Consider the following 16,301-nt stretch of genomic DNA (forward strand, 5'->3'; position numbering starts at 1 on the left):
ACTTCTGCAAGTGGAGCAGATAACAGACAGCTGCTTGGCAAGAGTCAATACGTTTGGGGAAAAGGTAGTGCATGAACCTTTTCAATTTGGGTGTGCAGCAAGCTCTGGTTCTGGGCCTGCGCGCATCTTTAAGGAAGGTCAGACATTCTAAAGGCAGATTGATGTGTCCAAGTGTGCCCTGGTTCTATGAGATGGGATCCGGTCAATTGGGCAGCTTCTCGTGAGGCACTACAGACAGTTCAGGAGAGTGGTGAACCAGGGTTATTTGGCCCAGGTTGGTGCAACTAAGATGAGGGTTAGAGATGTTTGCCGAAGCCTGATAATCATAAACTGAAGAAGTGAAAGAGCCTAGGGACCGTGGGAGTGGGAACCTGGAGTTGAGGTTTTGTCATTTAGTGTTTTCTACGGTGGCGAAGAGGTGTGTTTGGGGTAACCCCTAACAGTGGAAGCACAGAAGGAGTTGGGGTGGAGTTCCAAACTGTGGACTTGTTGCTGTATCCTGCTGAGTAGATCTGCAAAGTCATTGTCTCCTTCCAGTAGGTACTCCATGAGTAGATTAACTCTGATGTATTGCCCACTGCCAAAGGCCCTGGGCTAGAGCAGACAACTGCAAGGAGTAAGTGCCGCTCTGTTTCTCGAAGTAAAACATGGCAGTTGTGTTGTCTGTCCAACTGTGTATTACTTTGTGTTGGATGCGAGGAAGGAACGCTTTGAGGGCTAGCTAGATGCCTAACAATTCTAGGTGGATGATGTGGGGGCCATGTCGATCAGACATCCAAAGCCCTTGAATGGCCAGCTCCTATAACTGTGCCCCAACCAGAAAGTGAGGAGTCCATTGTTATGGTCATCTGCGGCACTGGGTTCAAAAAGGGCTGGCCTTGCAATAGGTTATTGGCATTTCATCTGTGCAGGGAGTGAGGAATGCTGCCCCAGATCAAATGTAGATCCTCACAATGGCCCTCCGCTTGTGGTCATTGTGCTCTAGGCACTCCTGCAACTGACATATACGTAACTTGGCATGTAGGATTATAGCAATGCAGGAGGAGGCGCATTACCTCTTGACCATTTCCCGACAATCTGGCTGAAAAAGAGTGAGCAGTGCTTGGAACGCTTGGACCCTTGCAGGGTTGGGGTATGCTTTCCCCATAACAGTGCTGTGTATAGCCCCTAGGAAGGACTGGAGAGGAAATTTTATAATACTGATAAAGCCTATGCTGTGGTAAGATGTATGGTGGCTTGGGTGTGTGCTGGGCATTGCTGTTCCACGGCGGTAGAGCAGCCAATTGCCTAAGGGACGACATTGACGCCCTCCCTTCTGAAGTGAGCGGCTACCACAACAAGATACTACGTAACTACCCTGGGAGCTGTGGTTAATCAGGGTAGCATTTTCAACTGATAATGCTAACCACTTTCCACAAATCTGATATGTGCAGGGTGGATGGGGATGTGCAAGAATGCATTCTTCAGGTCAAGAGCAGTTATGAAGTTGCCATGCTGTAGTAGCAGAATGGCATCCTGGATTGTTACCATGTGAAAGTGATCTGACAGGATGTACTTGTTGAGGGGCCCGAGGTCAAGAATGGGCAATAAAGACCGGTTCTTCTTGGGAAGGAATAAGTATAAGTAAACCCCTTTCCCCCAGGGTTGTGGTGCAACAGTTTCTATGACCCCTTTGCCAAGTAGTGCATACAGCTCATCTTGATGCAGATGCTGATGTTCCGGGGAGAGTGTCTGCGGGGGAATTTTAGGGGTGTTTGCCTAAGTTCTAGGCAGTAACCAATTGCTACGATATTGACAACCCACTGGTCGAATCCCTTGAAGTCTTTACCTGAACAAAGTGTGGGAGGCAGGAGTCACTGTTCTGCAGGCATGGCCCTCTAGGGTCTGTGCCTTTGACCCTGCCTCTACAGTGACTATTTTTGTACCCTCCAACCCCCTGTTGCTGCTGTTGCCTGATGAAGGAGGCGAATGCCTCGGCTAAAGTGGTTTTCACCCCTCAGTGGTACTCTGTATGTCAAAAGGAGCCATGGATAGGTGGGGTCTGTAGGGAACCTTTGGCTTTGGCCGTTTGTGTTCACTTTGATTTTTCTAGCATCTGATCAAATTGCAGGCCGAACAGGTGTTCCCCGTCAATAGGCAAGTTAACCAGATGCTGCCGAACTTCTGGCTTAAAGCCTGTCCCCCTTCGTCTATGCTAGCAGAGATATAACATAACCGCTCTGCTCTCTCGAGCATGTTCCTAACCTATGCAGGTAATCGAGGTCTAAAGCAGCCTGTTGATTACATAAAAATGTCGACCTTTTAATGATTAACATTTTCCACTGCAAGATTTGAGATTCCTGTGTCCTATGCAAGACACAGATTATCCTAATGTTTCAGAGAATCCAGCACAATGTCATGCAACCCGTTTCATAGCAATCACCCCCTTCCCAGTGGAGTGTCTCTTGCAGCTACCAAACAGATAAAACACTCAGCCCACACATTCTGTTACCACCAACCATAGTTTTTATTCCTGTACACATTGAAAATAATTTATCGGGAAACCAAATTGTCCTCTGCATCCAAGACATGACATTTATATGAAGAACAGAAACACTGTAGCGTGTGCTTTCAACGAAGCATCCTCTGCAAATGGGGGATACCATGCCAGTTTGAGGATTAATATTTTCTCTTCTTACTATGGTGTATGGATACATAGTTGCTTTTAGGATAGGTGGGTGGTCCTTCTCCTTATCATGGGACTGCTGTGGGCCAGAGAGCGTGAGGCTGGTATGCCTTAATGAAACAGCAGTTCAAAACTCTGCTGAGAGGTAGGCCATACTATTCCTGGTGGGCTCCGTCCGACAGGTGGTTATGCCACAAAGACTGAAACATGTCCATATGCAGTCTTTTCCCTCAATCCAAAGGACATCTCCTCGTCTCCATCCACCAGGAAAAGCATCCTGCATTCCACTTGAGGGTGGGACAGAAAGAGCAAGATCACTGCTGCTTGGAACGTGACCACAGACGGTTTGTTAGGGAGCCTAGGAAGAACGGCTGTGTCTTGTTCTTCGACAGGTTCTCCAGCCGCTGCTGTTCCTCCTGCACAAAAGTGTTAAAAAGAGTGAATCTCGGCATTCATTACTCAGGACAAAATACAGAGAACATTTTTGTCAAGGAATAAAACTTCCCACCAATAAAGAGTTGTTGCAAAATCCATTCATAGTCCTAAAACATTAATCCTCGTCCCTCTACCCCAAACTTAAAATTTGATCGAAAAAGCAATCCACCCAATATGCACTTAAAAAATGCCCTTCAGTATCAGACCCAGAGGATTATTTCAAAATATTCCTTGGACTAGTATATTAAGGTAATGTTTCTCAACCAAGCAAAATTCCCTAAACATGGGCAACACACTGCATTTCTAAATTGTCCTAACTTACATAAGCCATTCACAGAGACTTAGAACCGCCCAGAATCTAAAACAAGTCTCAATAAAATTCCTCAGAAATCGTGCACCTAAATTCTCTTAGCAGTTTCACATACAATTCCTAGAACTTCATACATTAGGAAAACAACCACCTTCATTTAGAAACCCCTATAAGAACATCATTTATTATCCAGATTCCTAGATCGTCAGGAAAACATTTAACTGGCACAGCACCGTATCAAGAAGGTTTGCATTACCATAGAATCTATTTAGTTTAAAATAACATCTTCAAGAAAACTCCTACAGCTTTCCCTATTAAAATAAAATGAAACCATGGCAGATCTATGTATATGGACAAAGCAGTGGGGTGGTAGGTGCCTGCAAGATTTACTCTTCCTAAGTTCTCCACCGCTCAGTTATTCCCCCTGCAAATACTCTGCATAAGGATCCCAGACCTGTTCCAACTGGGTCTGTCGGCGCTTGAAGGCTTCCAAGGGGTCGTCCTCAAGGGAATAATTCTCCAGTACACTCCGGACGTCATCTACTCCACTTAAAGCAATGGCTATAGATGAAAAAGCAAAAGGGTAGCTGATTAGAGTGGGAGGATCACAACAAGAGCAACGATTATACAATCAGAACAAAGCGGGCAATACCTATGCATGTGTGACAGGAAAATCCCACCAAGGTCATATTGGTGATGTTTTACATCAAATCAGAGATGCACGAAATGCAATTTAAACATTTACAATGTCACGTTAAAAGCTAGGTGCTTTAGAACGGAACCCATCGATGCAAGATAATATTTGAATGCAGACGTTGAGTGAAGGGTAATGTTAAAAACTATTATGCATTAACACCCCACATTGAATTAGGATACTTACAATGCCAAAAGTACGTCTTTAAGGATCAATGCACAGTTGTCCAGCTCCATTCTTTATGAAGCAGACAGGGAACCGTGCAAGTAGCCACTGCAGCTTGACATTAAAATCTGAAGAGTTCTTAAAAAAACGAACCATGCCTGCATGATCAATTCTCGTTTACCTTTCTGAGAAGGACAACACTTTGCTGTTCATCTCAATGCTTATTGAACGAGCTACTTACCTTTGGCAACGCTGTATCTGGTAGAGACACAGTCTAGCCGCAAATTCCTTAGAATATCTCCAGGTGTCAGACTGGATCCAGAAAACTTTCCGCAGCAGCACCTCTGCGGTCCACCCTGATGTCGTCCATGGGCGTGAAGTCAGCGGAGCCATATATGCCCCTCCCGGCGCACTAACTGCAGTTTTCGTTGGAAAAACTTTTCCGCGCCTGAACGCGGAGCCACAACCAAAAACTGGGAATACGGGAACAGTGTGAAAAAATGATGAAAAAAGACATCGAATGGTGACCATAAAGGACAGTGCCCGGCACTGTATCTTGAAAAACTAGCGAAGGGAAAGAGCAGAGCACCGCTCTGAGAAGCAACCCCGTAAAAGTGAAGGCCAAACCTCCCTTGGAGGCAGATGAAGATGAAAACAAGTTACTTACCTGTAACTTTGGTTCCCCAGTATTGGTAACTTTCATAGATTCCCATGCTTTGTAACATTCCCCGTCGTCGGAGTGGGAGCCTCGGTAGTATCACAACCATAGAAGCAAAAGTGAAAAATAGGCCTAGGCCTCATCTCATTTTGTATCCTATCACCCTCTTTGTGTAAAAGAGACCAAACTTTTGTCAGGACCAATCAGAGCAGCCTCACCCCAAAGAACCTTCCTGAGAGAGCTCAGAGCCTCAGATTTTCGTAGCCGTTGTGCAAACCGCCACTATCTCTGTAAAAGACCGAGCTTTCCCACGGGAGGAGGGTGGGCGCATGGGAATCTATGAAAGTTACCAATACTGGGAAACCAAAGTTACAGGTAAGTAACTAGTTTTCTTGCCCCAGTATTGGAACTTTTCATAGATTCCCATGCTTTGTATCAGAGTAGCTAGCAGTAAATCACCAAGACACATTTTGTAGATACATGGCATCACATAACCATATAGCAATACTTATAGCATAGCAAAACAAGAAACAAAATGTGCTCACCAGGAAGGAGGGACTGTAGGGAAAGCTCACTTCTCAATGAAAAAGATTCAGCAGAACTGCTTGACCAACAGCCGCGTCGTCTCGTCCTGCAGACTCCAGGCAGTAGTGTTTCGTGAAGGTTTGAGTACTGCTCCACGTTGCTGCCCTGCATATGTCCTTAATGGCGACTCCAGAGAAAAGAGCCACAGACGACGCCACAGACCTTGTGGAATGTGCATGGACTTTTCTGTCCAGTGGCTTGCCCGCCTCCTGATGGCAGAATTGAATCGCACTTGAGATCCAGCGGGAAATGCCACTCTTTGTCAAAGAAAACCCCTTTCGTGGTGCGCTGTAGGACACAAACAATTGGAATGATTTTCGAAAGGGTCGTGTGCGTTCTAAGTAGAATTTCAAGCATCTTTGAACGTCCAAACGAATGTAATGTGCGTTCCGCAGGCGTAGAAGGGCGCGGAAAGAAGGACTTTAAAATCAAAGGTTCATTCAAGTGGAACTCAGACGGCACCTTCGGAATAAATTTCGGATTGGTGCGAAGGATAAGGACATCTTTCTTGAATTGAAGGAATGGATGCACTATGGAGAGGGCTTGAAGTTCACTAACTCTTCTCGCTGATGTTAGAGCCAAGAGGAGGGCAATTTTCCAAGACAGGAATTTCAAGTCCGCCTTGTGCACCGGCTCAAACGGAGCTTTCATGAGTTGAGACAGGACAAGATTGAGCTGCCAAACTGGCGGAGGAGGGCGAACAGGAGGATACATCCGAAACAATCCTTTCAAGAATTGTTTAACAATCCTAGAGGACCATAAGGACGGGCCTGAAGTACTGCGCCGAAACCTCGATATGGCTGCAAGATGTACATTCACAGACTAGCCAATGATAGTATATATGGCAAAAGTTGATGAGGCAGAGATTTGTAAGGATGGAGACCTTGTCTTTGACACCACAGGCAAAACCTCTTCCATTTTGCCTTGTAAGTTTTATTAGTGCTTGGTGCTCGAGCCTGGGACAACACTTCTCTACACTCCTTGGGGAGATTCAGATGACGGAACTCTGTGTTCAGGAGCCACCCTGTCAAGTGCAGCGATTTTGGATCCGGATGGAACACCTGCCCCTGATTCCTCGATAATAGGGATGGAATTGGTCGCAAGCGAATTGGATGATCCTGGGAGAGTAGAAGGAGTTCTGTGAACCAGAATTTCCGGGGCCACGCCGGTGCAATGAGAATCATCTTGCAAGCTTCCGCCTTCATCTTCCTGAGTACTCGTGGGATGAGGGGAATTGGCGGAAAAGCGTAAAAGAATGCGCCGTACCAGGCAATCGAAAGGGCGTTCCCCAGAGATCCCTGATGGTGAACCTTGCTTGCGTAAAACTGGCATTTGGCGTTCACCGGAGAGGCAAAGAGGTCGATGGTCGGTGTCCCCCAGACCGAGAACACACCCTCCAGAATGGACTGATTCAATTCCCATTTGTGATTCACCTCTGTCTGGCGACTCAGGGCATCCGCCGTGACATTGAGAGAACCTGCCAGGTGTTCGGCCTTCAAATTGATTCTGTGAAGAATTGCATAATCCCAGATTCTCCGAGCTTCTTTGGACAGAGTTTGCGACTTCGCTCCTCCTTGTTTGTTGATGTAATGCATGGCCGTCGTATTGTCCGTCCGGACCAGCACTGTCTGATTTTGAACTCTGGGAAGGAAAGCCTGCAAAGCCAACCAAATGGCCGCCAGCTCCAAAAAATTTATATGGCACTGGCGCTGGTCTGGACTCCAGTGTCCGCTGACTTGAAGCTCTCGGAGCACTGCTCCCCAGCCTTCCAAAGAGGCATCTGTAGTCATGATCGGGGGGGGGGTGGTGAAATCCTGAATGTCAGACCTTCTGCGATATTGCCTTTTACTAGCCACCACTCGCATGCTGTTCTCATTTGTGGCGTCACAAACACTTTGTCGTTGAATGATCCCTCTGCCTGGCACCATTGTTTGTCTAGCTCCTCCTGCAGAGGACGCATTCACAGCCTGCAATGCGGTATTAATGGTATGCAGGATGACATCGACCCGAGAAGGGACTTGTATTGTCGGACTGAAAGGCATTTCTTTGTGAGCACCTGGCGAGCCGAGCCGATCAACTTTTGTTGACGCTCCTCCGAAGGACGAGCTGTGCATTGCGTCGTGTCCAAAATGGCCCCAAGGAACCTTGTGGATCTGGAGGGCTGCAGAACTGACTTGTGTTCGTTTAGCTGAAGGCCCAGGTGACTGAACAACTGGATGCAAGTTGAAACGGCTTGAGAAGTTTCCTTGAAAGATGGAGCCTTGACGAGCCAGTCGTCCAAGTAAGGGAAAACCTCCAGGGATTGTTTTCGTAGAAAAGCTGCTACTGGTGCTAACACTTTGGTGAATACCCGTGGCGCAGACCGAAGGCCAAACGGAAGCACCTTGAATTGGAAATGGCTCTTGCCCACTGTGAAGCGTAGATATTGTCTGTGAGCTGGGTGTATCGGTATGTGGAAATACGCATCTTGTAAATACAGAGACGTCATAAAGTCGCCTGGGTTCAAAAGAGGAAGAATATCTTGGAGAGTGACCATCCTGAAAGAGAGTTTGATGAGATAAGTGTTGAGCTCTCGTAGGTCTAGTATGGGGCGCCAAGTCTCTGCTGTCTTCCGAACCAGGAAGAACCTGGAATAAAAACCTTTGCCCCTCTGAAAGAGAGGTACCGGTTCTATTGCCCCCTTGATGAACAATTGGTGGGCTTCGAGGTGGAGCAGTCCCAGATGTTTTGTGTGGTTGGCGCCCTGAGCTCTTGTTGGAGGAAGATCTTGGAATTCCAACGTATGGCCACTCTGAACAATATTCAGGACCCACTGGTCCGATGTTATACACTTCCAGCTGTTCAGACAAAAGGATATCCTGCCCCCCACTGATGTTACTGGGAGGGAAGGAACAGTAGGTAGAGCCAGGAGGCCGCTATTGCCTCTTGGCATTGTCGCGTCCCTGGCGGTTCTGACGCCCTCGCTGAGGTTGGCGAGAGAAAGACTCCAATTGTCCCTGCCGTTGATTCGAATATTGAGTCTTTTAAGACTGCGAAGACTGTGAGGAATATCTCTGCTGGGTGTTGCCTCTAAGAAGAGAAACCTCTGCCTCGTGCACCTCTAAATGGGACCTTACGATAGTTCAGTGATCCCAATGACTTTGCCGTGTCCGTATCTTTCTTTATACTTTGCAGGGCATCATCTACATGCTTACCAAACAGCATTTCCCCATCAAACGGGAGGTCTAGGATCTTATTTTGGACCTCCTGACAAAACCAGGTGGCTCTCAGCCAGCCCTGACGACGTAGCACTGCTGACCCTGCTAAGGCACGAAAAACCGTGGAAGCTATATCCATAGCACAGTCGATTACTTCGGAGGAAGATTTTTCTCCCTCCATAAGGATTCTCCTGGCCTCTTCCCTCGCGGAGTCTGGCAGTTGTTCCACAAATGGCTCCATGTCACACCACATCTGGCGATCGTATCTGCCTAGAATGGCGAGAGCATTTGCTGCCCGAACAAGCAAGCTGGCCATGGAAGAAAACCTCTTTCCCACGTTATCCAGGCTCCTACCGTCCTTGTCCGGAGGCGTAGTCCAAGGCGTTGATGGGTTTTTAATTTTGCTTTGAGCGGCCTGTGAGATCACTGAATCAGGCTTCGGCTGACCAAGAAGACAAGCTGGACTGCCCTCCGGAGCCTTATATTTCTTTTCCAGCCTGGGAAGAACCGGGATAACAGTAGCTGGATTTTGCATGATTTTTATTCCTTCATCCCACACATGCTCAATTATGGGAATGGATTTGACCGATTTTCTGTATTGTTCTTTGAAGTCATACAGGAAACATTCAGACTGTTCCCTTGTAATTGGTAGTCCAAACCTCTTTGACGCTCTTTGGATCCTCCTGTACTTCATCATCAGAAGAGCTATCCTGCTGAGCGGTATTGGCGGGCTCGGGATCCGATGTCCGGGAAAGGACCGTTGGTATGATCACTGGTGGCGTGAGAGATACCACTTGCGAAGGAGGCAGTACGACAACTGGTTGCGCTCGCGGCAACACCTGAGGTGGAGGTTGAGCAGGCTGCATTAAAGGTTCCGAAGGAAACCTGGTTCTATAGTCCTGCAGCATCATCTGTAGATCAGTGACTAGAGAGGCCGGCATGGCCACCATGTCCTGTCCTAAACCTGGTGGACGTCCCTCCTGAGGAACATAGTGATGCTCCTGTTGATCATATGCCTGCTCATACTATTCCTCTGTGTCAGTCTCTTGCAATTTCACATGTAAATCTGAGGGACTGTAGGCATCCCCATATTGGCCTCCATGATCATCCTCCTCATCCAGAAGCATTGTCGGTGGAAGCGACGAAACCCGTCTTGGAGACGTCATTTCAGGTGTAATCTTCAGCTTCTGTATAGAAAATTCCAGTTTTTGACCCGTCGACGGAGCCGTTGTCGACGGCATCGTCGATGGAATCGTCGACGGCACAGGGGACCTCGTCGACGGAGTCTTGGACGTCGTCGACGGTATTATCGTCGACGGTTTCGTCAACGAACTCGTCGTCATCACCATCAGTGTCGTCGAAGTCGTTGTCGTCGACATAGTCTTCGTCGACGACGAGGCCGTCGACAGCACCTTCCCGGAGAACATCATCATCGTTGACGAGGAAGAAGTCATCGTCGATGAACCTGGTACCTTAAACGACGACGAAGTAGTCGACGTCGAAACCGCCACCGACGACGATCCCGTCGACGGAGCCAAGGAAACAGCGGGAATTTTCATAGAAGCAATCGTCGTCAACGTACCTGATGTTTTTGTCGTCGACGGACGCTGTTTTTTCTCAGGCACGGTCCCTGGATTGACCGTAGAGTGTTTTTCACCAGTCTTTTCCTTTTTGGACGTAGGAGAAGTGATAGAAACCTCCTTTTTGTCCTTAGTGGCTGTAACCAATCCAGCAGCCTGTCCCTGCCTCTCCTTTTCACTTCCGTGAGGAGATTTAAGGGGACTAGCCCTCTCAGACCTGTCAGAGATCTTATGAGGGGCCTTGATAGGGGGCTCGGCAGAAGAAGAAGGAGACCTACCCCTCTTCTTGGATCTGTGAGAGGAAGCCATAGATGTTGAATCCTCTTCATCTGATAAGAGCACCTCCTTACGAGTCTTCATTTTTTGGAGCCAGGTCAATAGACGGCCCTCTCTGTCTCGAAGTGTTTTTGTAGAGAAGGTTCTACAAATCTAGCAGTCAGTGGCCTTGTGGTCCGGGTATAAGCAATAGATACAGCTTTCATGCTTATCTTCTACAAAAAGTCGCTTCTTCCCACAAGACGCACAGGACCTGAATAAGTCCTTCTCCTTGTCAGAAATGTCTTGACTGTAGTAGAAAAATTGAAGAAATAACTAGTAAGAATGAGAAAACTGAGCAGAGCTCAGTGGAGACTCCCTAGCACAACGTGCAGTAGAAAACTCTGACGCTCTGAGCTCTCTCAGGAAGGTTCTTTGGGGTGAGGCTGCTCTGATTGGTCCTGACAAAAGTTTGGTCTCTTTTACACAAAGAGGGTGATAGGATACAAAATGAGATGAGGCCTAGGCCTATTTTTCTCTTTTGTTTCTATGGTTGTGATACTACCGAGGCTCCCATTCTGACGACGGGAAATGATACAAAGCATGGGAATCTATGAAAGTTCCAATACTGGGGCAAGTGAAAAACAACTTGGCAGACGACGGAAAGTCTGCAACCATAATGTTTAACTGTGAAGGACAACAAGTACGGAACACAGTAACAAGGACAATTCACCAGAAGACGTCACACGAAAGGGACGTCGTATCCCCAATAAGAGACATATAGAATGCAGAAGAGCCAAAAGATTTCAAACCAATGGACCACAGGGGAGGTAAGAAACCCCAAGGCGTTGGAGAAAGGGACAGCAGGGGTGGGAAAACATGAGTAGATCCCACACTGGACAACCCAGGGCCTAGGGTTGGAAAGGACACATGACATGAGCATACCGTCAAATCATGAGAATGGGCGGAGTAGAGCAATGACACAGAATGAAGCATTGTGTGTCGGAGTGAAGTGAAAAATGTCACCACGCAGAAGGGTTAAGCCACCCAGAGGGAGGCGAATGTAAAAAGTCCAACCTGAAAATGTCCTTGCAGAACGGGGAGTATGGGCGGGCGTAAAGGAATCTGCGGCTAGACTGTCTCTACCCGATACATCATTACCGAAGGTAAGTAACTAGTTCATCTGATAGAGACATTTAGCCGCAGATTCCTTAACTTAGAATAGATACCAAAGCCATACCCATTAGAGGAGGCGGTCTGAGACTGAACCCCATCAAGTTCCCGAGAGAACTTAACCGTCAACAAGGTGACGAAACAGGGTGGGAACCGCAAGCCAGCGCAGCGACACTAGACCATGAAGCTCAGAGAAGAGCGGAAAACATTGGGAGGCAAAGGCACCACAAGCCGTCAAACAACAGCCTGAAAACCCCCGTATGTATACCAGGTGAGAAAAAGAAAACATTTGCCATATATTTTGGTGTGAAAGGGAAAGTGCAGGACTTCGCAAAGAAATGGAACTGAACCTAGGGTCCGACGGATCCGCAGGATCCAGTGTGCTGACCGTAAGTAAAACCCAGAGAGATGACAACTGGAATGACAGAGTCAGCGCACACCGGTCCAGTATGCACAATAGTGGAAAAAAAGCACTGTTGAAACCTGCACCAGCCAGGATGCCGATCCATGGGCAAAAAGTGCAGGTAGTACTAGAAACAATAGACACACCAGTACATAGTCGCTCTGTCACAAGACATGTGCAAGGGCTGACAGCAAACAGTAGAAGCACCCAAACAGGACTACAGTAAGAATGATAGTAAAGTGGAAGACTGGAAGATACAGAAGCATACAGTGTGGACGCTAGAACCACATGAAGTATGGCAAAAACCCTCCTGTAAGGTAACGTAAGCAGCCCAGATGCTAGACGCAATAGCAAGAAGGCAACCGGCAAAAAGGGGTACCAGGCAAGCTGGACACCCACATAAGAGCTCATAGCAGGAGCAGGTCGGGCTGAGGACCACGGACACTCCATGAAGGAACTTGCCTGCACAACTCCGATGTGTAAGAGCAAAGAGCAGATATAGAGTAAGAAATATGCGCAAAAATAAAGCGTAACACAATAAAACACAAGGGTACGCAAAAAGTACCAACAGTCATATGGAAACAGAAATGGACAGGACAATGTCCAGACTCGTATGCAACATTAGCCCCCCGCCCGGGAGGAGCAATGGTCCCCCACAAGACAGATGAGGAGATGGAGCCAGACACGATAGTGGAAACAGTCAGGACCAACCTAATGACCCATGGACCCAAGAAGCGAGTATACTGAAGAGAACACTACTCTTGAGAGCGTTACAGCAGGAACCCAAAGCAGAATTGTGGAAAACACCTGTGCGGAAGGCAGCAGGGAATGTGGAAAAACTCCTGTGGGGAAAGTGCCCAGAAATCGAGGGCACAAGGTAATGTACAGCAGAAACGTAGATGTCGAAGACACCACCTTTAAAAACAACCCAAACACCCTATGATAGCAATCATACTAAGGTGCACTGCCAGTTTGCGCCAACACTAAGAGCGTGCCGCACAGCGGCTGTTTCCCTGGCACAAAACGATGACAGAGCGTCAGCCATGAAAGAACTGTGCCTGAATTGAACAGAACAAGGGCCCCAAGGGACAGTGGCTGGCAAAAGAAGAGCAGCCATCATAGACAAGAGGAGCACTGTGACAATGATAAACACCCCTGTGAAGGGCAGGCGAGGCAGAGGTCGCACGGTGAGGTTCCGTGAAAATTGTAAGTGGTGTTTTCGACTCGTACGAATATGGTCGAGTCTAGTATCTATGAACCGCAAATGACGAGTTTAGTAGGTGTGCGCAGTTTCGCTGTGCTAACTTAAACCGTTCGTTTGTTATGTGGGTTTTTCATCTGTACCCACGGGTTCCATCTTGGATACGGCATCCATTTTGTCTCTTGCCCTCAAGTAGCCAGCGAACGGACGCTGTCCGCTTCGCGACCCTGGGACTCCCAAGATATTTGCGGAAGACACATGTTCTTTGAAAGTGTCTTTATGACAAGGGGGTTGCTGCTGTAAGGCAGATGACGCCGCTCGAGGCTCATCTTACCGTACGGGCTTATTGTCTCAGCCGTGCATCTCATTAGGCACGTCCCTTTGATGCCTGTATCTCGTGCTTCTCGATACCTCCCCTTTTTTTTTACACCCTTTCCGATCTCCCTACTGTCTCCGTCTTCCTCTGCACCTGTCTTTGTTCCTATTTCGATCTACTTTACTGCTGATTGGAATTTGCTAATGGTGGGAAGATGGGTTTTTACAGTTGGGACCCGCCAAATGTTTCCGCACTTATGATCCGGACCTTGTGTGTTTCAAAGTGATCTAAGCGACCCCTCTGAGAGCGACTTGTGGGAACCAGGTTGTAAACTATTGTGTATCATGTTATCCTATGGGTAAAAACTGTATAAAAGGAGCGATCCACAAATACAATTTGAAGCAGTCTCCCCGAACTACACTCGATGTACTTCCTGTGACTTCTGTGTTCCCTGCAGTAAATAAACCTTGACTCTTTGACGCCGAAGGAAGTGTCCCGTGTCTCTGTGACTTGTACGCCGGAGCAGGTTACCCACGAAGGTTTCAGGTGTTGTGCCCTGGCACCGCTGGGTCCAAAAGAACCCAGTCCTTCAGTTGGCGCCCAACGTGGGGCTGCATCAGTGGTACCGGTCCAAGCCCGACGATCGTGAGGAACTTCGTGTGAAATCTCCGAGGGAAGGTGCACCCCGCTTCATCGATCCTGTTGTCGAAATAAGTGGCCCGAAGACTTTTCCCGCGAAGATTCCCGCCTCCTAACGGCTGCAACGGACTGCTGCCCTGACTGTAGACCTGTTTTGGCGCCTGGCGTAGACCTTGGTATAGCGAGACGATTGACGGGCCTTCCTGAGGACGCCATTGATCTTTGAGTTAAGTATTTGTGGGTCGCTCCCAGAGTTCTTTGTTGTAAACACTTTAGCGAGTGTTTTTGTTGTAGACGCTTTAGCGGGTGTCTTTGTTGTACACGCTGTGTGAGTGTTTTTGTCGGTGACACTTTGCTAGCGTACTTTGTTGTTGTTGTATTTGTTTGACGACTGCAGCCGCCAAAGACCGAGGGTTTAGTTCTTTGCTGGGACTTGGTAAATCCCGAAATCCCGTAACCCTTGAAGTTTGTGAAACTCGGCTAGTGTGCAAGATGCCTGGTCGCAGTACTTTGTTCAGTTGCTTTAGACCTTGTGGTGCGGAGTCCCTGCTGGAGGATTCGTGTCCGATACCTCCGGTTGGAACTCCTACTTATGATTTATATAGCAAACATGGGCTAGGCCCGATTGCTTTTAACGATTATTGGGTTAAATATACCAAGAAAGACGGCGATCTTCGTTGGCCACCTCACGGTAGCTTCGAAGCGTCGATCTTAGATAATTTGGAAATAAAGTTGTTCGAACGTAAATCTAGGCCGGCCATGTTTGATGCCTTTCGGTTCTGGCGCAAAGAAGCCCGACAGAAAGAGATCAGACAAAATAAACGTAGTCAGCGAGATACTGTTGCTATTATAGTGAAGAAAGCTGAGCAGTTTCAGCGTGATAAGGAGGATAAGGATAAGGAAGTGTTTGAGAGATTACAGCGTATGTCCATAGACAAATGCTATCCTGCTTTGCCTACGGAGTCGGATAAGAAGGAAGAGGCAGTTGAGGATTCTTTAATGTCTTATCTTATGAAGTCGCCACCTCCGTACGTACAGGGTACCGCAGCTCCTGTGGTCCCTGCCGTACCTGTTCTTCCACCTGTTATTCCTCCACCAGTTCCTCAACCTGCACCCGCTCTTCCGCCTGTTCCTGCTCCTTTGCCTATTTCTATTCCTACTGCTCCTCCGCTTCCACATACTCCTGTTCCCGCTACTGCTCCTGTGTTGTTAACCCCTGTTGCTGTTAATGTCTCTACTCCTTCTCTTGTTAGTCCTGTGTCTTATTCTTCTCCCTCTACTCGTAATCGTGATTCTCCCCTTGCGACAAACTTCTTTCAGTCGCTCGGACCTGTTTTTGGGTCTGCTGGTTCTGATGGTCCTCAGAGACGTAGCCAGCTTCCTGGTAATAGAGAACGTGTTGCGCTATACAATATGGCGATGGGTTGGATGATAAACCCTGTTAGAAATCCACCTCGTGTTGTCCTCGAAACGTTTGATCAATTCAACATACCAACTCAGAGATATGTGTTTGACGAAATGTGCAAGTTCCTTCATGATCAGATAGTGGCCAATGCGCCTGACGAGGTGCTGACCGCCCTGTCTGAACTTCGGCTTCAGTTCGCAACTGGACTGATAGTAGATACTAATGTCCGGCGTGCTGTTGAGCGGTTGCTATCTCTTCGTCCCGCTCCTATTCCTCATGCATTGTTCGTTGAGGACATTGAAAAACAAACCGAGTCTGGCCAATATCCTATGCGCGAAGTTCCGCCAGTTTGGATGCCAGGTAATCCTGGGGCAAACCCCCCGGTTCCGCCATTTTTCCAGAGGGTATGGATACACCTCCCATGGAAAAGATCGGAAGTATTACAGGTGAAGCAATCTTTGCCTGACCCTCGCAAAAATCCTGCAGGGTATTATAAGGAATTATCGCAGCTTGTGGATGCTACGGTAATGAATCTTGCCGATATCGACATGTTGTTCGGTAATGTCGTACCGCAACCGGTATGGGCGAAGATTCGTCAGGAGAATCACGCAAACGAACTA

At 47.8% G+C, this 16,301-nt stretch overlaps 1 protein-coding gene across 1 annotated transcript in view; it reads right to left on the reverse strand.

Moving 5' to 3' along the window:
* Positions 1-2,487: 2,487 nt before the first annotated feature.
* Positions 2,488-16,301, reverse strand: part of TIMM50 (translocase of inner mitochondrial membrane 50) — a 395,791-nt gene continuing 381,977 nt past the window's right edge. The window contains exons 10-11 of the mRNA XM_086938707.1: positions 3,865-3,971; positions 2,488-3,081 (exon numbers count right to left, since the gene is read on the reverse strand). Coding sequence (XP_086794833.1) covers positions 2,980-3,081; positions 3,865-3,971 — 209 coding nt within the window. The 3' untranslated portion in view covers positions 2,488-2,979. The remainder of the gene's footprint in view (positions 3,082-3,864; positions 3,972-16,301) is intronic.

Source organism: Lissotriton vulgaris, chromosome 9 (assembly GCF_964263255.1).
Source record: "Lissotriton vulgaris chromosome 9, aLisVul1.2, whole genome shotgun sequence".
NCBI lineage: Eukaryota > Metazoa > Chordata > Amphibia > Caudata > Salamandridae > Lissotriton > Lissotriton vulgaris.